We start from the raw sequence: 24,812 nt of genomic DNA on the forward strand, positions 1-24,812 counted from the left end.
AGTTTAAGCTACAGGTTTGTGCATATTTTTGTTCTTTTGCTCTCATTCTTTATATTCTACTTGTATTTTAACTTCTCATAGCTCTGATTTGTCTTCTTATTTATATTTCACCACTACATTATATGTTTGAATTCATTTTATTATTATTATTTAGAATTCACTTTAAATATTTCATAAGGTGATGTGAAATATTATGAATGAATGAATTGATTGATTAGCTTAATATTAATTAGGCCTTCAAAAAATTGAGAGAGAACTGAGTATTTTTAGTTTGAAAAAACAGAAGTATTTTCACACTTAAATAGTGTCTTATGGAAAAGTGAACAGATTTCTGTTGTTACAAAGAACAGAAATAAGACCAGTATGTGGAAATTACTGATAGAATTCAATTCATTGTGATGAAAATTTCTTAACAGTTAGTATTTTTTTTTAAGATTTTATTTATTTATTTGACACACAGAGAGAGAGCGAGCGAGACAGGGAACACAAGCAGGGGGAGTGGGAGAGGGAGAAGCAAGCTTCCCGTGGAGCAGGGAGCCCGATGAGGGGCTCGATCCCAGGACCCTGGGATCATGACCTGAGTTGAAGGTAGACTCTTAACGACTGAGCCACCCAGGTGCCCCTAAACAGTTAATCTTAAAAAGGAATAGGGTGTACCACAAAGCATCAAGTTTTCTATCATGTGACTGTATTTGAACAGAACCTGGACAACCACTGGTGGTAATAATCCTTCAGTGAATGGGAGGCTGGCCCAGATGTAATCTAAAGCCTTCCACATCTTTGAGATTGTAATAAAATACATAGTACAGCAAGAAAAACAATATATAGGTTCTTATAGCATCACATTATCATTGATGACAACAGTATTGGTAATCATAATAATAGCACTAATGGCTGTAATAATACAGTATAGGACTTTACTTGCTTTTATCTGGGTCAGTATCAAAAGACATCATATGTAAGTATTATTTCTCATCACAGTTTTACAGATAAGAAAATTAGAATGTTTCAAAGTGAAATAACATACAAGGGTAATGAAATAGCCTAAGCTGACAATAACTCAGCAAAAATTAAGGAGGCCACTGGCTAACCACTAGCTGTGGTTAACTAACAAATGCTGACTCTGGTATAGCAGAGCCTTTTAGAAGGATTGGGATGTATGGCTAGTGAAGTTTTGACTAAGGAAGAGCTGGCTAAGATGCTAAGGATATTGAATTTGACCTGATATTTAACAAAATGTCATGCTGCAGAGCTTTCAGGAGTCTGGTAAGCACTCAACTCCTGAATTTCCTATTTTATAAGAGGATGGAGGACTTTAAGGGATTCTCTTCTCTCTCATATTTCCTCCCATACCTGCATTATTCTTTCAGACCAGCTACTCTAAATGGCAACATGCATTGCCACAAGCAGCTCTGAGCTCCCATCTTTACAGCTTTACGACCAGAGAAAACATCCAATTTGAAACTGCTCTGAAAGGATGCTGATTAGCCTAAATCACCCATACACCAATCACTGGGCCAGTAAAGGGTGAAATACCCCACTTGGAGTTATGCCCACCCTGTGGTTGAGTTTTTATTAAAACCTGTGGGTGTGTTATTATTAAAAGCAGGAAAAGACATTCCTACCTACAAAGTTTTCTGGGTGGGATATGTAGTACAATGTCAATTTTCCTTTTTCCCATCTGTTTGCTTCAGACTGCCTTTTTGATGCTTAACTTGTGACCTATTACAAGCCTATGATTTAAAACTCAGTACTTAGATATGCCAAGAACTGGCAGAAAGTTTGAACTTAGAGGATTAAAAAAGTGTTCAGTCAGGGTTTCATCAAAATCTCAAGCAGGGTGAACTAAAGGGCATTCTTCTGTAACCTTTAAATGAGGAGAGGAGATAGTATGAGTCTTTATTATCCACAGTTCAAATTATTTTTCAAGAGTGGAGATAGGGGTTGACTTGTCAGTTACATTTGCAAATAATTACAGTACAATATAATTGTTATAACAGAAATAAGTCCAAAAGGGTGAAGGAAAGGCAAGTCCGTCTTGGAAAATTATGAAAGGTTCCATAAAGGAGGTAAGTTTTCAATTCAACTGAGACCCAAAGGATCCTGAAAGAACGTGGCAGGATCACAGAAAAGCAAGTTCAGTATGGCTAGTGTGGAGTAAATGGGCAAGAATGGCAGATGATAGCAGTCTGAAGCAAGATCATGAAAGGCCCTACTGGTGATGGGAAGCCCCTGAAAAAAATCTTTGCAGACGAATATTGTGATCATATTTTCATGTTAGAAAAATTATTAATAGAATATAGGTTGGAGTGGAGTGGGAAATAACAAGAGGCTATTGCAATTGTCCAAGGGAGATGAGTCAGGAGAGGTGTTAATTACTTGATGGACTGACAGTGAGAGTGAAGACTGAAGAAGAGTGGATTTGAGGGATACTTAAGGAGATGAGTCAATAGAATTTGATATTAGGATAGAGGAAGTGAAGGAAATGTAATATAGGGGTACTCCTGGATTTCTGTCTTGGGTAATTGGGTGCCATTATCTGAAATGGGGAATGAAAATGGGCTAGTTTCCAGATGGGTGGGGAGAGTCTCAGGAATAAGGAATGCTAAAGATACCAACATCAATTTAGGACCTATTTAAGGTATCTGTGTGATATCCAAATGAAGATGTTGCTTAAAAGTCTAACCTGAAGATATACATCTTGGAGTCCTTGGTGCACTGGGACACCTGGTAAAAGAGATTGTTCAAGGACATGAGAGGAGTAAGGTCAGACAAGAAAAGAAAAGAAAATGGAGAGCTTGAGAACACAGAGGGCCTTAAGAAAAATATTTAAAGTGTGTCAGAGATGTAGTTGCACAACCAAGAAATAGTGGTACTAGGGAAACCAAAAGGAGAGTTAATAGTGTTACTATTTTTTAATGAAGTTTTTTTTCCCTCCTCCTCCAGAAGTTTTAAATTTCTGGAAGGCAGGAACTATGTCTTAACTTCCACTATATTTCCTTTAGTGCTTAATTCAGTGAAGGAAATATAGTAAATTCTCAATAAATTCACATTCATTCAGTCTCAAGCAAAATGCACCTATATCAATGTAAAATGTTTCTTCATTCTAATTTTTCAAATAAACTTTTAGTTACCTATGAGTTTACTTAAATCAATTTTTATAACCTGTATGTTCTACCTGCATCAGCTTTGAAATGAGTTTCAAAATTTTGTTTATTACTTATTGAGAGGGATCTTTGATACTAAAGATAGCAGTGGGTTTTTTTTAAACTTCTATAAAAAAAAATTACAAAACAAAGTTTAGCCCAATTCCGAAGCAGTAGCTTAAAACTTCTAACTTAAAACTTGTTCTAACGCAGAGTAAGGAGGCAGCCAAATTTTTCTTACCACAATTAACTATTAAGTCAACATGTTTATTAAAGCTTTCATTTTATTAATAGTCACGAAACAACCAGTTGGGGAATATACCTTCAAGCCAATGGAAGCTATTTCACTGTAAACAAATCGTAATGATTCACAGAAAGCTAAAAGGAATTGCATACCCACATGCGGTTTTGAAGCCAGGCAGTACGGATTGTTTTCTCTCAGGTAACAATACTTAACCCAGTCCTTCGTGGGTTCGCGTTCCTGAGCTTAGAAAATACCGAATATGTTGACCAAGAGCGCGGGAATAATCACCTCCGCTTGAGGAGAACTAACTCCTTCTTCCTTCTACACCACACAGCCAACCTGCACGCACCTTCTCCAACAGCTAAGCCCTAATAACGCTCCACTCTTGCCTTAGGGGAAACGTTCAAGTTCCTGCTCTCGCGGGATCTCGCGCCTTGGAGTAAGTCAACTGGATCGCGCGCCCAGTCGAACCCCCGCGGGAATACAGTTCGCCAGGTCCGGAAAGCCGGGAAATCGAGTGCGGGGCGGGGTTAGCTCGAGGAGCGTGAAGGCGGGGCCTTTCCCGAGGAGGCGGGGCCGGCACGAGGCGGAGAGTGGGGCGGGTCTCCCGGGACCTGTTGATCGCAGGTGTCACTGCCCTTTCTGGCCCTTGGTGTTGGGGCGTGTGCGCATGCTCCATGCGCAGGGTCGGGCTCTGGGCGGCGAGACCAGACGCCTCTGCTTCAGTTCCCGGTGAACCTCGGCTAAGGTGGCAGCTGTTAGTGTCAGACGGGTGTTGGCGTGAGGCGGAGCAGGGCCAGCGGGAGGTAGTCCTGTGGAAGTGGAAGGCCCGTATTTCTTTACCTGGACCGCACTTTCCCTCTCGTTAGGAGGGCAGAGCTCAAGGTAAGTCTCCGAAACTAGTCCCTGGATAGAGATCCAACGACCTGCGACCCCCGCCCCAGGCCTGAGTGGGAGACCCTCGTTCCAACGTCAGACCTTGCTTCTGCCCTAGCAGCCCTGCGACATCCTTCGCCCCCGTTCCGCGGACTCTTTGCCCGGGTTCAGGCATCCGAGGTCACGCAGCCTTCCCTCCTCCTTCCCGCCCGGTCCCGGCCCTGGAGGAGATGTGTCTGGCCAGGCTGGAGGCGCGCGGGAGGAGGTGCTGTATTTACTGGGTCGTGGTTGTTCATTGCTGCTGTGCTTGAGGGCGGACACGAGGCAGAACCTGGAGTCCAGCTGGGTCGCTTAGTGCGTTCGGATTATGAATATTACGCTTACTTGGCCCCTGCCCCTCACTTGCGGAGCAGCCACTGCCTCACCCGAGCAGCCCCTTTTTAAAGGGGTCCTGATGGTTATGTTGCGCTCCTTGGAGAAGAGAGATGACTGGATTCGTGAGAATCTTTGGGCTGGTGGTTTCTGGGTGGTAGTAGTAATTTATAAAGTTAATGTTTAGCTTCTAAACGGCGACTTACGGGGCGTTTATCAAACTACTTTTAAACATCGTTGGAGAACAGGAAGTACTTGTACAGGTGTACTAGGGAGGCTGTCTAAAGCCTGCAATCTGAGCGTGTTCTGAGGTTTTGTTATCCTGCTACAGGGTTTTCTGTATCAGTGCGAGGTCTGATTAATGCTTGCAAAATGTACTGCAAGGCTTTATTTGTTAGACAGCAGAGTATGCCAAAATGTTTCCTTATCTGGAAAAATATATGTATTTTTGCAAGGGATTTTCAAGGCTATTTGTGAGGGGTGTTTAAACTTAGGAAGTTCTTTGTGATTAGGGTCTGATTCCCTTTTAATTCTGTTCTTTAAAGAAAAACATTGCTAATTCTGTGTTTAAAAGGAGTAGCAAGTGCTAACAAAATTCTAATTGAATGTACTTTTGGCCAAATTGATACTTTCTTGTTAGTTTAATTTTCTATTTTCAGTTTCCTGATGATGGCCTAGGCAAAGCTCCTTCATCCTGTGAAAGAGAAATTCAAACAAACAAACAAACAAACAAACAAACTTATTTTGCAAAAGTGATTTAGGATTTATCTACCATTGTGGTAGGAATTCCAAATAGACACACTCACTGTAGGTAAGAGTTAATTATAGGCTGGAAAAAACACAGTTTTTGTTTTTGTTTTACATTTTAGAGGCTCTTAAAATGAGCTTTTTGGACAGTTTGCCTAGGTTCATGATTAGTGGTGATAAATCATGAAAGTGATTTATTTAAATTTGTTCATAAATTAAACTCATTGGTAGTTATGTGTATTTTTTCCTGTAGTGTAAAAATAAGTGACCAAGAACAGGTCTTTTTGTCTCTATTAATTTAAAAACTTTTTATAAATGCATAGTGTTCATGGAACACTAATAGTCACTCCATTAATATTATTTTCTCTAGAAGATACAAAAAGTAGTTTTTTAAAAGATAGCTATTTTAATGTGAGAGGGATACCCTTTTCCACCTAGTTTGTTTTTTTCCTTAAAAAAGAAAATCTCTTTTCAAAAACTCTTATAATTTTAGTATGCACTGTGATTCAAGAACTTCTGTATTATTTAGTGTCAAATGTTTCTTTTAGTCTCAAATATAATTTTGGAATTATAGTTTAGAAGCCAATTTTAACAAAACAGTTAAAAAATGAAAATTTTGATTTAAGGTGATGTACACATTAAAAAGTCAAAAATCAGGGTTATTTTTCCTGTTGAAACTGTTTGGAATTCACTCACCTACCATGCTAGGGAGGATGTTGCTTTACCCTACAATTTTCCAAAAGTATGTTTGAAATCTATAAAGTGGTAGATTAGGCTATCCTACAAAGACATTTACTTATTACAATACTTAGCAGATCTTGTAATTTGACAGCTTTAACTATAAGGTGTTTCTTAATTATAGACCCCAAAGACAACCTACAACAAGGTTGTTTATGTAGTGCGTCTGAAAGTATTTTGAATACAGAGTGTGCTAGGTGTGCTAGGGCCCCCCAAATTGTCAAGCCTACTGGTTCTCATGAGCTCTTGGATTAAGGAAAGATGTGTACTAATTTATGTCATCTTTGGAAAACTAGAAATTCCTGATGATACAAATGTAGCATTAGTATATTATTATTAATTTTGTACAGATGTAATGATTTTAGAAAATTTTGCAATACAAACGATGCACATAGTAGGAACAATAAATGGATGCAACCTATTCTACCACAGATAAAATCTTCAAAGGTTATTTAAACTTTAAATAACTTTATATAATATCCTAATCTTGGCAAGTTATTATGAGTTTCTTTTAAGATAATAGGAACATTATATTTTTATATCTATGTATCTATCTATAGACTATTTAGGTAAGAAGTATCTACTCTTTGCTCTTCCAAGTTAACACATATACCAGGAGTTCTTAAAGTAGGGTCCATGATTAGAACTGTGGTCTGTGGTTAGAACTCAATTTTAATATAATTGGTTTTCTTTGTGATATGATTTTTTTCTTTCTTTCAATCCTATGAATTTTATTTTATGCATTTACAAACAAACTTCATTAGGCCACCAAAAGTGTCTCTGACATTCACAAAAGTGCTACAAACCATTTCATCTGGTTGAAGAATTTTTGTTTTAGGTAAGTCACTTCAGAAAAGTTGCTGTATATGTTCATATTTGTAATTCATCAGAAAATAAAATATAATGCAACGTAAATCGTATTTCAGTATCTTAGCTGTCATTTCAGTCATCTGAGTTGTGGCATTTTTGAATCTGTTTGGTATTTTTAAATACATTTTGTAAATGTAACTTCTATTTACTTCTATTTTGTAAATATTGACCTGCAAAAAGCAGTTTGAAGAAATACTGGTCCTTTGGAATTTGGAAACTTTTTTACTTTTTGTGATTTTCTGATTTAGCAAATTTACTTAATGAACATTTATTGACCTATTGTTATGCTAGACACCAGAGATTCAAAAATTAATAAGACAACATTAAAGTAGTCAAAAATTTGAGTTCTTCCTTTTCAGAGCCTTATCTCTGGCTGTTCCCAGTCCTCCCCCAACTGAACTGAGTTTCCAAAGATAAAATAAGTCTTTTTTTCTTATACCCTTGCCTTTGCAAGATGCTGCTTCTCCTCTTCCCATTCCCCTTTCAACTTCCCAAAATACCACACCTATGAAGTATTTTCTAATCCATCAAAAGACAATAGATTATCACTTCATTTTTGTGTTACCACTGTATTTTGATCTATATCGTACAGAGATCTATACTCTGTTGCTGTAGAGGGAAGACAGAATAAGGGAATCTGGAGATGATGTTATGTGTACTCTCATCTTAAGTGTAAAGAGAGAACCATATGGACAGCACAAAGAATGGTAGGCAGGCAGAGGAGCTTTCTAGGGGACCCAGAGACAGGATGAGAGCAATGTCCACGTATGGTTTGGGTGCTCTAGTAATTTTCTGTGGCTGGGTGGATCATGTTATTTATGAATCAAAATTGTCGTTGAGGAGGTTTGTAGTTATTTTTCTGAAAAATGGCACATAGTTTGAATTTTTCTAAATTAAATCTCTGTTGTTTATTATTTCAGAGTTGCTTACCATTGATTTCTAATGTTTTACCTCAGTTTCTCCTTCTCTAGTCCAAAAGTTTGTAGGCAAATGCTTAAAATAATACTGTGATGAATCCACTTGTAAAGTGAAGCATTCTCAAACATTTTCTTGTAAATTAGAATTTTTCATGTTAAATTTTCTTAAAGTAGGATATCTCTGTAAATGAAATCGCTTATTTTTTTTTACTAAGAATGACTTATTAACAGATATTACAATTTAGAAATTGATACTTTATTGTACAGTATATCTGATCTAACTAAGGTTATAATCAAGATTGATAAAATCAGTTTAAGGAAATGGAGAAAGATAGCAAAATGAGATATAAAATATACAGCTTTTACTTTCTATTTAAATGTTTATATTATTAAAAATAATTTTACTTCAAAGATAGTGTTGTCGGGGCGCCTGTGTGGCTCAGTCGGTTAAGCGTCTGCCTTCGGCTCAGGTCATGATCTCAGAGTCCTGGGATCGAGCCCCGCATCGGGCTCTCTGCTCTGCGGAGAGCCTGTTTCTCCCTCTCCCCCTGCTCTTCTCTCTCTCTCTCTTTCTCTGTCAAATAAATAAATCTTTAAAAAAAAAAAAAAGTGTTGTTGCTATCATTATAATTAGCTTACATTTACTGAATGCCTGCTATATTTTGGGCATATGTTAGGTATTTTATACATGGTTTATGATACTTATAACTATGACCTTTTTATGTAATTATGATTATAGATTATGTAACATACAATTTTAATGATTGAATAGTTGAGGAATGTTCTGTGCTACTGAAAACTTTATAAGAGGTGGAAGAAATAATTGTGGGGCACATGAGGTCAGTATCAGACCATAGATAGACCATAGATTCCGTCCTTGTCAAGAACCTATCAGGGCAAGGGCGCCTGGGTGGCTCAGTCGTTAAGCCTCTGCCTTCGGCTCAGGTCATGGTCCCAGGGTCCTGGGATCGAGCCCTGCATCGGGCTCCTTGCTCTGTGGGAAGCCTGCTCTCCCTCTCCCGCTCCCCCTGCCTGTGTTCCTCCTCTCGCTGTATCTTTCTCTGTCAAATAAATAAATTTAAAAAAAAAAAAAAAAAAAAAAAGAACCTATCAGGGCATTCTTTGTCCACCAGGTGCTTTATGCTTTGGCATCTTTGAAACTTCTTAGCCTGCATAATAAACTCTTGCCCCTCTCATGGTGACCTTCCCTGTTTTTAGGCAAGCAGGCTGTTTGAACCCTAAAAGATTTTTCCTTCTATAATGTATGCTGTATAGGCCTGAAATAATCCTACCTCCTTGACCTAGCTGCCAGATGGTAGGAAGTTGTCCTGAACTTTGATTGCCTAGGTCATCTTTGTTAGGAACACTGATTTGTTCATTAAGGTTTCATTTTATTTCCTGAGCTTCCTACAATAACTATTTAATGAGTACTTACCATGTATTTGGTACTGGTTTACATGCCTGGGATTCACTTTACATTCTAAGATGATTGGGAGGAGAAACAGTAATAATCCTAATAAGTCAATTATATTGCATATAAGGTGGTGATGAATGCCAAGGAGAAAAGAAAAGGTAGAGCATGGTAAGGGGGATTGGGAGTGTGGAGTGGAGGTTGTGATGGGTTGCAATTTTTTTTTTTTTAAGATTTTATTTATTTATTTGACAGAGAGACACAGCGAGAGAGAGAACACAAGCAGGGGGAGTGGGAGAGGGAGAAGCAGGCTTCCTGCGGAGCAGGGAGCCCGATGCAGGGCTCCATCCCAGCACCCTGGGATCATGACCTGAGCCGAAGGCAGACGCTTAATGACTGAGCCACCCAGGCACCCCGGGTTGCAATTTTAAATCCATATAGGCCTCATTTAGAAGGTGATTTTTGAGGAAAGCAATCATGAAGGGTGCCAGGGAGAAGCCATGTGTGTGTCAAGGGGAAGTGTATTGCGGTCAGAAGAATAGCCAGAGTAAGGGCTTTAAAGCAGGTGTTTGCAGGGTGTATTTGGAAATCAGAGGGAGGCTGATACAATGGCAATAGAGAAAGTGAAGGGAAAGTAGTCAGAGATGAAGGTGAGGGGTGGGAAGGTGTGACATAATAAGAAATTTGGTCTCTGGCCCCATTTCCTGACATACAGCTCCTAAAACCCTTGGAGCATCTCTGGAAGTGATTTTTTTTTTCATGCATGCTAATGAAATGACTGCTGGTTGGGGGCTCCTGGATAACCTTAGATTGGGGACTGGTTGCCAGGGGAACCAACTCTGTGATTAGAGGAATTGAACTTTCAGCTTGCCTACCTTCCTCCACCTCCAGGGAGAGGAGTGTAGTGGAGGTTGAGCTAATCACTAATGGCCAGTGATTTAATCAGTTGTGCCTATGTAATGAAGCCTCCATAAAAAATCCTAACTGGGGCGCCTGGGTGGCTCAGTCGGTTGAGCATCTGCCTTTGGCCCAAGTCATGACCCCAGGGTCCTGGGATCTAGCGCCATGTCTGACTGTCTGCACAGCGGGGAGCCTGCTTCTCCCTCTCCCTCTCCCTCTGCCTGCAGCTCCCGCTGCTTGTGCGCGCTCTCTCTCTCTCCCTGTCAAATAAATAAATACAGTCTTTTAAAAAAAATCCTAACTGAAGGGGTTTGGAGAGCTTTTGGGTTGGTGAACACGTGGAGGTGCTGAGAGGCTGGTATGTCTGGAGAGGGCATGGACACTCCATGCCCCTTCCCACATACCTTGCCCTATGCATCTCTTCCATGTGGCTGTTTCTGAGTATCTTTTTATAATAAACCCAAAGTCTAGTCAGTAAGCTGAGTTCTGAGAGCTGTGCTAGCAAATTAATCAAATTAATCATCCGTGGAAAAGGTTGTGGGAACCCCCAAATTATAGGCGATTGACCAGAAGTACAAGTGACAACCTGGGTCACGTGATCAGTGTATGAAGTGGGACAGTCTTGTGGGACTGAGCCCTTGACTTGAGATCTGACACTAACTTCAGGTAGATAGTGTCAAAATTGAGTTCAATTGTAGGCCACCCTGTTGGTGTCCACTGAGAATTGAAGAATGGCTTGTGGAAAAACACATCTGGTCTCAAGTGCTGTGAGAGTATAGAAGAAAATGGTTTTTACTTTAGCAGGTAGTACAGGGCCTTGCAGGCCATTGTAAAGACGTTTTGGGTTTTAATCTGAATGTAATAAAGATCCATTGGAAGGTTGTAAGAAGAGGGATGACATTATGATTTTATTTTAGAAGGATCTTTCTGTCTGTCCTTGAGGATAGATTTTGAAGGGTAAAGACAGAAGCTAGGAGACAATTAGGAGGCTATTCTAGCAATCCAGGCAAGATTTGAAGATGGGTAAGATGAGGATAGTAGAAGTGGAGGTGTGGTGAGAATTGGTCACATTCTAACAGAGGTATGTGGGAAAGAAGAGTCAAAGACCATTCCAATATATTTGTTTTGAGCAACTGGAAAGACTAAGTTACCATAAACTGAGATGGGGAAGGAAGGTATACATAAAATAGGAGTTCAGTTTTGGGCTTTGTCAAGGAGAAGAAAAGTTAGGTTATGCCTGCTTTGGTATAATTCTCTTCTGGAGATGTTATCCTAAAGCAGATTGCTATCATCTGTTGTCTTTAATGTTCATACTCTATATTCTGGATACATATGAACTCATGTCTTTCTCTAGTTAGCTACCAGTGGGAACTAGTGAGTAGGTAAAAGCCATAAGAGATAAACGTAGTTCTTTTTTGGACAAAAAGAAGTAGAGCAAAAAAGTGCAGAACATTGAAAATTATTTAAAATTTGCTGTTTTTGTTGGTGGCGGTACAGTATTTTCCTATTACTTTAATTTCATTTTCTGTCTTTGTTTTATGAATTTTCTAGTACACTCTTCTCCAGTACCTCCATTTGTACAGTAACAGTGGTTTTGTACATCAAAGGACATTTATTCTTCAATTATATCTTCTTTAATCCTTCAACCTATAAAAGTGAAGATACTTCTATAATGAATTAGATTTTTAATGGCTTCAACTGCTATGCATCTTTACCTTGTTATCTAGTTATCGAAAATGAAACCTTAAACACTTTTACTAGTTAGATGAATTGTTGTAGTATATCTGGTAAAAAGTCTTCAGTGTATCCTTGCGTTTCTGTATTTCTTACTGGTGAAAAGATGTTAAAGTGAAATTTTACTTTACAGTTTGATGACTAGGCCAGAATATATTTCCATAGCTTTATTAGCAGCAGTCCTATACTTCTGTAGGATTATGGGTATTTCTAATTTTCTTTATGTAGTACTTCTATGTTGTTTTAAAAATCTAATAATATTTTATTTTACAACCAAAACAAAACCCAATAAATGTAAAAGAACAAAGTCTCATAGCTTTATCAGCCATTATATTAGTTTTCTAGGGCTGCTATAACGAAGTACAACCAACTGGATGGCATAAAACAATAGAAATTTATTCTCTCAGAGCTCTGCAGGCTTAGAAGTCCACAATCAAGGTTTGGCAGAGTTGGTTTCTTTCAAGGGCTCTGAGCAGAAGCCTTCCTTTCCCCTTTCTAGCTCATGGTGGTGGCTGTCAATCCTTGGTGTTCCCTGACTTGTAGCTGTATCACTCCAACCCCTGTCTGTCATTAAACAGTATTCTCTCTGTGTGTTTCTGTCTCTTCTTCTAATGATAACTGCTAGTCTTATTGGATTAGGGCCCACCCTAATGACCTCATCTTAACCTAATTACATCTGTAAAAGCCCTATTTCCAAATGTTCACAGGCACTAGAGGTTAGGACTCTAATACACCATTTGGTGAACATAATTCAACTTGTTTTATAGCTTAATATTCACTTTTAAATTGAAGAGAAGGGAACACTTCCAAATTCATTTTATGAGGCCAGCTTTACCCTGATACCAAAGATAAATAAGGACACTACAAGAAAAGAAAACATAGGCCAATATCCCTGATGAGTATAGATGGAAAAGTTCTCAACAAAATATTAGCAAACCAAATTCAGTAGCACACTGAAAGGATCATATACCATGATCAAGTGGGATTTATCCCTGGCGTTGCAAGGATGGTTCAACATTTGCAAATCAATAAATGTCATATACAACATTAAGAGAAGGAAAGATTAGATGCAGAAGAAGCATTTGACAAAATTCAATATCCTTTCAATGTAAAAATTCTCAACAAAGTGGGTATAGAGGGAATGTGTCTCAATATAATAAAAGTCATATATGACAAGCCCACAGCTAACATCATTCTCAGCTGTGAAAAGTCAAAAGCTTTTCCTCTAGTATCAGAAACAAAATGGGTGCCAACTCTCACCACACCTATTCGATATAGCACTGGAAGTCCTAGACAGTGCAATTAGTCAAGAAAAATAAATGGTATCCAAATAGGAAATGAAGAAGTAAAATTATCACTGTTTGCAGATGACATTATATTATATGTGGAAAACCCAAAGACTCTACCAAAACCTCTTAGAACTAATACTCGAGGGGCGCCTGGGTGGCTCAGTCATTAAGTGTCTGCCTTCAGCTCAGGTCATGATCTAAGGGTCCTGGGATCGAGCCCCTCATCAGGCTCTCTGCTCTGCAGGAAGCCTGCTTCTCCCTCTCCCACTCCCCCTGCTTGTGTTCCCTCTCTCGCTGTGTCTCTCTGTCAAATAAATAAATAAAATCTTTAAAAAAAAAAAAAAAAAGAACTAATACTCGATTTCAGTAAAGTTGCAGGATACAAAATCAACATATGGAGATCATTTGCATTTTTATTCAATTTTATCTGACCCTAAAATTGCTACATCAAATTTCTTTTGGTTTATACTTTTCTGGTATATCATTTTAATTTTATATTTGTGTGTATATACACGTATATAACTTATATAATGCATAAATGTAACTAATATACATACTGTAGTCTTTTTTAGTACAGGCTTTTTTTTTTTTTTTCACTTTTATTTTCAAGCTTGGTGGTCCATCCCCATTTTAACAAGACATATACATACTTCTCTTTGTTCAGATGTTCATATAAAGCATATGGATTTTTTCACATTATTTTACCAAAATACGATTATATTACATTTCTTTTTTTTTTTTTTTAAGATTCTATTTATTTATTTGACAGAGAGAGACACAGTGAGAGAGGGAACACAAGCAGGGGGAGTGGGAGAGGGAGAAGCAGGCTTCCCACGGAGCAGGGAGGCCGACGTGGGGCTCGATTCCAGGACCCTGGGATCATGACCTGAGCCAAAGGCTGACGCTTAACAACTGAGCCACCCAGGTGCCCCAGGATTATATTACATTTCTGCATTTTGCCTTTGTCATTCAAAAACACCCTGTTATATAATTATGTCCCTATTTATGGACATTCATTTTGTTTCTTTCCTTTTTTATTGCACCTATCAACTATATCTCAATAAGGTAGTAGTTTTGGGGGGAGGCATAGATTCTCAGTATTGGGGTTTTTAGATTGAAGTGTGTTTTTAATTTTAACAGTTGTTGCCAGGTTGATATAATATTGCTACAAGGGTATTATAGTATAATTACATTTTTTTATTAGTCAACAATAAGGGAAAGTACCTCTTTCCCTTTAGCTCCACCAACAGTGTTTCTTTTAAGTTTTTGCCAGCTGATGGAAAGAAACAAACTACCTCTTAATTACTTTCATAATGCTTCTGTGTTGAGGTCTCCAAGATTCCTGACATTCCTAGGTTTGGTGATTTTGTAGAATTTTGAGCACTCAGCATATAGTTGTACTTATTGCTATGCTTTTTTAATTATAGCAAAAGGAAATAAAGCAAAATCAGCAAATAAAAAAGGATCATGGGGTGAATTCTGGTGGAAATCAGACACAAGTTTCTCCTAGTTTTCTTCCAATGTAGTCACATGAAACACACAAATTCCTCCAGCAACAAATTGTGACATATGTAAAATGCAGTCTACCAGAAAGCGGTTTAGAGACTCAGTCGGTAGAATTTTTTATTGGGAAGGGGGTCACATGGTTATCCTCTACCTCAAATGTTACCAGAATTCCAGACTTCCAGAAGGAAAGCAGGTGTTCAGGATAAACCACATTGTTTGCACAGTTTAGATACAGTGACCAACTCTCACTAGTTACTGTGGTGGAATACTCCCAAAAATTTAAATTCTAAAAGCCTAAAACCTTGCAAGCAGGTTTTCTAAGGATAGCAATCTCTGGTCTGCTATGTTGTTCTTTCTTTTTTCTTGTCATACAATTCACTCATTGAAAGAGTACAATTCAGTGGTTTTTAGTGTATTTACAGGAAGGTAAACCTATCACCACAATTTTAGAACATTTTCATCACCTCGAAAAGAATCCTTGTACCCTTTAGTTCTCACTCTTCCCTTCTCATCTCTACAGCGCCACTTCTCCAGTCCAAGCAACCACTAATCTCCTGGCTGTCTCTGTAGATTTCTCTGTTCTGGACATTTTGTATGAATGGAATCAATCATAACATGTGGTCCTTCCTGACTGCTTTCACTTAGAATGTTTTCAATGTTCATCCATATTGTAGCATGTAAAAGTACTTCATTTCTTTTTATGGCTGAATAATATTCCATTTTATGAATATGTATACACACATACTCATACCGTATGTTGTTTATCCATTCATTAGTTGATAAACATTTGGCTTGTTTCCACCTTTCAGCTGTTACAAACATTGCTGTGTTAGCTCTTTTCTCCATAACCTCCCAAGTATTTATTGAAAGAATTAATATAGAATCACATTTGCATTCCTAGAATAAACCCTCCTTGATTATTATTCTTTTAAAAAGTGTACATTATTCTTTTGACACATTGATAGATTATGTTTGCTAGTCCTTTATTTACAAGTTTTGTATCCAAGTCACATTAGTCTGAGGTTTATCATGTTTTGATAATAAGGTTATGTTAGCTTCATGAAATGATTTGGGATACTTTGTATATTATTTTCCCTCTGGTCTGTAGTAATATGTTAGAATTAACAGTTCTTTAATGTTTAGGTAAAATTGAATTTTGAATCCATCTGATCCAGGTGGCTTTTTCAGTGGGAGAACTTTTATTTCCATATTATTCTAGATTTTAAAAATGTTTTCTACTTTTTCTTGGGTTAATTTTGTTAATTTGTATTTTGCTGGGAAATTACCTATTCCTTTAGATTTTAAAAGTTATTGCCCTAAGACTTAAGTCATACTCTTACAGTCTTTTGGTTGCTTATGTATCTGTGGTCATTTCTTATTTATCAATCTCTTTGGTGTTTACATACCTCTTTTCCTTTCTTCAATCAGGCTTGTGAAGATTTTATGTTACATTAGTTTTTACAAAAGTTTACTTTTGGATTTATTTTTTCTTTCTATTGTTTGCCTATGAATGGGCTTGAAAATCTCTTTTTCTCTCTCTCTTTTCAGCTTAAGCCTTCGTAATTTTCATCCTACTTTCTTCCCCACATCATGTTTGGATTTTTTGAGTTATCATTTTCTATATCTCTCTGAGATTTTTGGTCTTTAATCCTGGAAAAATCTTAGTCATTTCTAAAAGTATTTACTCAATTTACTTTATCCTCTTTCTGGGAATCCTTTTAGATAGTATTGATTTCATCCATGCCTCTTAGTTTTTTCAAAATGTTTATATTTTCCACTTCTTTATTCCTTTTTTAGTGCTTTGTAGGAAAATTTCCTGACCTGAACTTACTGCTCATTGATATGGTTTTTGCTTCTATTCATTTTGCTAGTTAACTCATTCTTTTTTTTTAAGATTTTATTTTATTTATTTGACAGAGAGAGAACATGAGAGGGAACACAAGCAGGGGGAGTGGGAGAGGGAGAAGCAGGCTTCCCGCCAAGCAGGGAGCCCAATGCCGGGCTCCATCCCAGGGCCTTGGGATCATGACCTGAGCTGAAGGAAGGCGCTCAACGATTGAGCCACCCAGGCGCCCCTAGTTAACTCATTCTTTTACAAAATTTTAGTAGTTTTTTAAAAAATTGCCATATTCAATTGGTGGATATTTATTTAGTTTATTTTAAATTTGTGTTCCCTTTGGTCTGTTCACTCTGTTTTCTGTTATAGAATGTTCAGCTTTTGTTTCATAGTGCTGGTCCCCCTCAAGTGTCTGTTTCTCTTTTTCTTGGAGTACCAAGTTACAAACTAATGATATTTACATGAAAAGGGTGAAAGCACTCCCTCTCATTTGTGTTTCTTCAGATGATTTCAGTGAGTAGAGGTGGGATGTGAGTAGAGGGGCTTGATTTGGAGTGATGCAGCTTGAGCGTTGGTTCCAAAAAGAACTTTCTGTTTCTGTGCCTAGCAGCATGATCTTCCCCAGATCCTACTGTCCTCTGTTCTATTTGAGAAGTAGGGGTGAGGGCAGAACACCCAGGGTCTTTGCACGTACTTGTTACCGTTCCCAAACTGCCTGTGATCTAGTGCTTTTCTGCTGTTATAATCTCCCGTACCCTCCAGATGGCAGTAGGGTGGTAGCTGAACTTCCCGTTTCGTTGCATTGTGTGAGGTGGGAATTCTCTGCCCAGAGAAATGTGAGGAATGGAAAAGGTCTTAACTAGAAAGATCTTTTCTAGTATGTGACACTTGGCCCTCTCTTTATCTTAGCTACTGTTTCCCTCCCACTTTAGAAGCCAGTTACTTTTGGTATCCTTAAGGTTTCCTTCCTGTAATCTCCAGACGTGGGCTGGAGGTAGGGAACCAGAGAAGCATATACTAGTTCGACGTCTTGCACAAGAATGGAAGCCACAGTATTTTTAAGTTATCTGTTCATGTCTTTGCCTCTCACCAAACTAAGCTCAGTAAAGGTAGGGATTATTTCGTATACCTTAGGACAGTTCATGGTGCAAACATGGTGCCTAGTAAATGATGAAAGAATATTATTTCAAAAGGATTCTTTCATTAAAAATACAAATTTACTACCAACATAGAGCTCCCTTAATGTGGTAAAATTACGCATTTATTAAAAACTTAATTTGTATGAAAGGTTTGGGAATCATTTAGATCACTTTAGAGAAGGTTGCAACCCACGGAGTTAAAATAAAAAGAAAACAACTAACATAGTATAGTGTTTTAGAATTCCTGAAACATTTAACCTATGTTAATCAGGGCTATTATTGCTGTCCCCATTTTATAGATGAAGACACTATAAATCAGAGAGGACAAGGATTTATCTAAGACTAAACAGCTAGTAAGTGATGAGCTAATATGTGGGGCTGGAAACAAGCCCTGACTTTAATTCTTTAGATAAGATGCTTCTTTATTCCTCGGTGCTTTCCTGTTTTTGTGGGTATTTGACCAATGGTATTGAACTGATCCGTGCCATTCTGTCTTATCTTTCCGTGCTGTGAAAATGAAGCTCATGACTTTAAGAGAGTTTAAAGGTGAAATCCTTACAGAGGGCTTTTAGTACCCCCACATGATCTGTTTCCCATCCTTCCTTTTCATCTTTTCCTCTTTGTTTAAATTTCTCATGCCACATTGAGCTGCTTACTATTTTTCCAACATGTCAAGCATGCTATTCATTCTGCTAGAAACGCCTTCTCTCAGGTGACATTTTCACCTACTTCAAATATTTGTGCAAAGATAACCTGCTCAATTAGACTTTCCATGACTATCCTATTTAAAAGTGCAAGCTCCCTCACATTATATGCATTTCCCATCCTCTTTCCTTGCATTGTTTTTGTTAGCACTCAGCACGTAACTCTTCTAGTACAGTTACAATTTGTTATTTATTAATGTATGCCTTTCCTCATTATTAAATTAGTCCACTGCCTGGCACAGTACTTGACTCAGTAAATGTTTGTTGAGTGAATGAACATAGGAAGGAAATTTAATTAGTTAAACAAGACTTTGTTAGTAATACTTGTTTTTAATGAAGTTTAAAGTCCTTTTACTCAGGAGCATGCTAAGTTCACTAAGATTTGTTTATCAATTTAAGGCTTCTGAGTTTTAATGTATACCAATTTATGTAAAATCTACAGAGTTTCTTGGAAAAATAATATTCTGTTCAAGACAGGTAACAACATAGAGTATCTGTACGTGTATTTGTTTTAATAAACAAAGCAATTTAGTGTTGACAACAAAGTTAGTACTTTTGAAAATACTACCTGAGATCTAATTTAATTACAGTGTTCTCTAGACTATTTTCCTTATGAAATCAATGACCACTGAAATCTTCAAATAGGTAGTGATTGATGTCACATTGATATTTTTAAAAAATTTTAATGAAGAATAATGTCTTCTTTTTTGTATTTTAGAACACTGTTAGTTATAATCCTTTTATGATTATATATTCAGTATTTGTGTTCAAATAGTAAAGTAGGAATTTTCTTGTTTAGCCATTCTTGATTAGCTTTTGCTTTTATTTAAACATTTATTTTCTTTCTTGTAGATTTGCTTTGAGGTCACATTGATGAGAAATATGGAACCACCTTTGATAACTTCACCTGTGAAAGAGAGAGTCTTCTTTCTTACTAAAAAAACATAAGGAAAACAAATGACCAAAGGAATCATGCCAGATGGGAACTCAACATCTTTCTGTATCATCTGTTTTTTAAACCATCAAGACCAATGGCTTGTGCTTTAAAGAAAATTATTTGTTCATCGACATTGTTTTTAGCAGTTTAAAAAAAATATTTTTTACTTTAACTGTACAACTCTCTTATAAAATTTAATGCATATCAAAATCTTTAAGATTTCTTTTTTAGAACTCCAGTGTTTATGTACCCTACTTTTGCTTGACAAAGTCATCAAAAATTTACAGCATCAGGAAAGATATGGACTTGGAAACTTACGTTACTGTAATTGACTACAGTGAATTTAAGTGGACAGTTCAAGACATCATCCCATTTATCATCAGAAATATCACATAAATATATAATTCTTAGCTTTAATGTACACAAATTTTCTTGAAAATGGCATGGGTAAAATTCTTACGGAAACCTGGCGGCAATCTTGGAAAAGTTTATCAGCCTGGGAGTATGCTATCCCTAGCCCCTACCAAAGGCTTGTTAAATGAACCAGGACAAAACAGCTGCTTTCTTAATAGTGCTGTGCAGGTGAGGCCATAATTTCTTATTAAATTTATAAAAGTGCTTGTCAGGAAATCCTTTGTTTAATGTTTCTTCTAGTGTAAGAATAAAGTTATTATTGCCTAGAATGACTTTTTAATATCACTTTTAATGGTATCAAAAATATTTTGGCTTGGAATTTTGTTTTTTTATTATAAACAGAAATAGATATTATTTATTTAAGATAATTGGGAATGGTTTTTGCAATAGAATAATGTATTACTATGATATAAAATATTTTGACTTAAGGGCGCCTGGGTGGCTCAGTCGTTAAGCGTCTGCCTTCGGCTCAGGTCATGATCCCAGGGTCCTGGGATCGAGTCCCACATCGGGCTCCCTGCTCCGCGGGAGGCCTGCTTCTCCCTCTCCCACTCCCCCTGCTTGTGTTCCCTCTCTCGCTCTCTCTCTGTCAAATAAATAAATAAAATCTTTAAAAAAAAAAAAAAAAAAAAATATTTTGACTTAAAATGTTTACTTAGTAAATTAAAATGATGTTTCTAAAATACATAAAATAATTTCTTTGAACCAGCTAACCTACCTCCCTTTACCCCCCCCCCCCCTTTTTTTTTTAAAGGAATCCAGTAGAATCCCCATAGATAGCTTGGGTTGAAATGAGAATGCAGTTTTAATTCTCAGGACTCAAACTCCTTTCAGCCTCCACTGTGGCCTTAAATCGCTTCTCTGGAATCATATTTGGACACCACTGTTTTAGTGGAATTGAAGATTAATCCATTTTGCTCCAGTCCTTGTTGAAATTCTTTTAATTAACAAGCATGTGCTAACCTGCTTTTCTTCTTTAGATAAATATCCTTTCTTATGTAAGATGTAGTTTTTATTCAGTAGTTCCAGATTTTGCAGGATTCTATGTCCTTCTGACCATTGACTGTGTAGTACTAAAGATGAGGAAGATTTAGAATATTGGAATGTTACTCTCTTGACTATAGAATATACCTTAAAAGAATTTATTTAAAATAAATTACTTCTTACATATTTTCCATTGCTTTTTTTCCCCTCCTGAAAACAGAGTAGAAAGAGAAATATTGGTTAATTAACTCATGATAAATGAACATCTCTAGAATGTGTCACGTGCTCAGACATCTGACTCAGACTTGTTTTCTCAATTGTCCTCTGCCTGAGACAGATGTCAAACTTGAAAGTTCTGTAATTCACCCAGGGAAAGAAATCTAATTGGCATTCTAATATACATTGCGACCCTTAAATGGCAGTCACTGTTCTGCCATGGCCAAAAGATCCTACTGGCATTAAGTGCTATGAGAAGTGCAAGAAAACATTTATTGAACAGCCCTGGATATAGGGAAATACTGTATACCAAAAGACTTGGAATTAAATGCTTTTGTTTAAATCAGGCTGTGAGAAAGGGCTTCTGTCACTTTAAATCTTTTTCTGTTGACCCTTTTCCAGTTCTTTTTTTATGTTTATATATTTCCCTCTATTTCTGTCCTTTTCCTTGACTCCCAAAATCTTTGTGTAGTTAGTGAGACGAAAAGCATGTTATAACAGAAAATTCTGAGTAAGGACACTTATATGGTAAAGAAAATGGAGAAGTATTCCAATGATGATCTATATCTATATCTATATCTATCTATATGTTTTAATGAACATTCCATTGATCTTTACCATGAAGGTTATTTATTAACATTTCTGCTGCTCATCACTCCTTTATGGTAGAGTCAGCATTCCATCTGGTATCACTTATTCTTCTTGAAGGACCTCTTTTAACATTTCTTGTAGGTCAGGTCTGTTGTTGGTGAGTTCTTTCAACTTTTGTGTTTCTGGAAAAAATTCTGTTTTACTTTTGTTTTTGAAAGATATTTTTACTCATTAAAGAAGTCTAAGTTGGCAGTTTTTCCCTTTCAGTACTTTAAAGATTTTGGTCCTTTGACTTGTAGCTTGCATTATTTCTAGTGAAAACTATTGTCATTCTTTGTCTTCTGTATGTAATGTGTCCTTTTCCTCTCTCCGTTTAAGATTTCTCTTTTTTCACTACTTTAAAGCAGTTCGATATTGATGTGCCTTGACATAGTTTTCTTCATGTTTCTTGTGTTTATTGAGCATCTTAGATCTGTGGATTTATAATTTTAATCAAATTTGGAAAGTCTTTGACCATTATTTCTTTAAATTTTTCTGTCTCCTCCTTTGAAGGACTGCAATTATATATAGTTGGTTGTCTGAGGTTGTCCCGCAGCTCTGAGGTTGTCCTGATGCTCTCTTAACTTTCATTCTCAGTCTTTTTTTCTTTCTCTCTGTTTCATTTTTTATGCTTTCTATTACCATGTTTTCAAGTTCATTAATCTTCTCCTTTACAGTGTTTAATCTGTTATTAATCCAAGTATATTTTAATTTCAGACATTGTAATTTTAACCTCTGGAAGTTTGATCTGGGTCTTTTAAAAATCTCTTTCAAGTCTATACTTAACATGTTCAGTCTCTTCTATAGCATCTTGAACATATGAAATACAGTTATAATAATTTTTTTAATGTACTTGTCTACTAATTCTGTCATTCTACACATTCTGGGTTTCAACTGATTTTTTTTCCTCCTCATTTGGGAATATATTTTCTTGTTTATTTTAATGCCTGGTAATTTTTGATTGGGTGTCAGACCTTTTGAGTTTTATCTTATTGGGTGATAGATATTTTTATATTCTTAGAAATACTCTTGAACTTTGTTCTGGGATAGGGTTGCTTTATTTGGAAACAGTTTGATCATTTTACTTTTAAGCTTTGTTAGGCAGTCCCAGAGTTGTGTTTATTTCAGGATTAATTTGTCTACTCCTGGGTAAGACCCTTCCTTCTTTAGCCAATGCTCTGTGGATTATGAAGCATTCTACATTGGCTCTTAGGAGCAGGCACTAGGCAGGTATGAGCTCTGGGCACTAGTCTCTCTAATTTTGGGGGGTATTTCTTTCCTCAGCCTCAGGTAGTTTCCTCACAGTATTTGCCTGAATACTCAAGGGGGACCCTCTGTAGAGCTGTGGTATTCAATCTGTGTGCAGCTCTCTCCTCTGCAGCACTCTGCCTTGCCAACTCTAGCTACTTTAGAGTCCCTGAACTTACACCTCTATCTTTTCAACTCAGGAGATCTTTTGGCCCAGATGTTAAGATGTCTGCCATCTAAACTAATTTGCAAAGCCAATCTTCACTAACAAAACAGGTATTCAGATATAAATTTTCTGTTAGAAAAAGCCTGACTTCATTTTTTAAAATGCAGACTGTAAATATTATTATATCTCAGCAGTTTGATGAATAGTTTTTAAAACTGCTGAGAAATAAATTGTGGAATATGTCCTGTAAGAAATTATTAAAAGTGGACATTATTAAAATGTACTGTTTTCAGTAGTGGCTGCGCTAATTTACATTCCCACCAACAGTGCCTGAGGGTTCCCCTTTCTCCATATCCTCACCAACACTTATTATTTCTTTTCTTTTTTGACAATAGCCAATCTGATAGGTGTGAAGTGATATCTTATTGTGGTTTTGATTTGCATTTCCCCGTTGAACATATTTTCAGGTGTCTGTTGGCTCTCTGTATGTCGTCTTCTTTGGAAAAATGTCTATTCAAGTCCTCTGCCCATTTTTTAATCAGGTTGTTGTTGATGATGTAGTTGATATTAAGTTCTATAAGTTCTTTATATATTTTGGATAACAACCCCTTATTGTGTGTATGAGTTGCAAATATCTTCTCCCAGTAAGTAGGTCGCCTTTTTGTTTTGTTGATGGTTTCCTTTGCTGTCCAAAAGCTTTTAGTTTAATGTAATGCCATTTGTTCATTTTAGCTTTTTTGCCCTTAGCCGAAGAGACTGGTCAAAATATGTGTATGTATGTGTATATATATATATATATATATATATATATATATATATATATATTACTAAGACTGAAGTCAGAGAGCTTACTGTGTTTCTTTTCTTCTAGGAATTTTATGGTTTCAGGTTTTACATTCAAGTCTCTAATCCATTTTGAAGTTATTTTTATATGTCATGTAAATGTGGTTCAGTTTCATTCACATGTAGCTGTCCAGTTTTCCCAACACCATTTATTGAAGAGACTCCAGTATTTTCTCCATTGTATAATCTCGGCTTCCTTTGTTATACATTAATTGACCATATAAGCGTGGGTTTATTTCTGGGCTCTCTATTCTGTTCCATTGACTTATGTGTCTCTTTTCCTGCCAGTACCATACCATTTTGATTACTATAGCTTTGTAGTATAGTTCGAGATCAGGAGGCATGATGCCTCCAGCTGTGTTCTTCCTTCTCAAGATTACTTTAGCTATTTAGGGTCTTTTGTGATTCCATACAAATTTTGGGATCATTTTTTCTACTTCTGTGAAAGATGTCATTGCTATTTTGATGAGCATTGCATTGAATCTATAGATTGCTTTGGGTAGTATGGATATTTTAACATATTAATTCTTCCAATCCATGAACATGGAATATCTTTCCATTTGTGTCAGTTTTGATTTCTTTCAACAATGTCTTATAGTTTTCAGAGTATAGCCAGACCTTGTTTTATTGTGTTTCACCTTATTACACTTTGCAGATACTGCATTTTTTACCAATTAAAGGTTTGTGGCAACCCTACATCAAACATGTCAGTGGATACCATTTTTCCAATAGCAACTGTTCACTTTGTGTGGCTTTGTTATATTTTTGTAATTCTTGCAGTATTTCAAACTCTTTTATTGTTATTATATTTGTTATGGTGATCTGTGATCACTGATCTTGATGTTACTATTGTAATTGTTTCGGGGCACCACAAACTACCCCTGTATAAGATGGTAAACTTAATTGATAAATGTTGTGTGTTCTGACCAGCTGTTCCCTCATCT

The 24,812-nt window shown here is 36.8% G+C and overlaps 1 protein-coding gene across 4 annotated transcripts in view; it reads left to right on the forward strand.

Moving 5' to 3' along the window:
• The first annotated feature begins 3,871 nt into the window (after positions 1-3,871).
• Positions 3,872-24,812, forward strand: part of USP53 (ubiquitin specific peptidase 53) — a 66,848-nt gene continuing 45,907 nt past the window's right edge. The window contains exons 1-3 of one of the 4 annotated variants that reach the window (XM_032401099.1): positions 4,314-4,792; positions 6,888-6,961; positions 19,283-19,949. In XM_032401099.1, the coding sequence (XP_032256990.1) occupies positions 19,806-19,949 (144 nt within the window). In that variant the 5' untranslated portion in view covers positions 4,314-4,792; positions 6,888-6,961; positions 19,283-19,805. Of the gene's footprint in view, positions 4,276-4,313; positions 4,793-6,887; positions 6,962-19,282; positions 19,950-24,812 lie in introns of those variants that run through there. The other 3 variants (XM_032401100.1, XM_032401101.1, XM_032401098.1) reach the window with 3 other exon arrangements.

Source organism: Phoca vitulina, unplaced genomic scaffold (assembly GCF_004348235.1).
Source record: "Phoca vitulina isolate PV1807 unplaced genomic scaffold, GSC_HSeal_1.0 scaffold3, whole genome shotgun sequence".
In the NCBI taxonomy this organism is placed as follows: domain Eukaryota; kingdom Metazoa; phylum Chordata; class Mammalia; order Carnivora; family Phocidae; genus Phoca; species Phoca vitulina.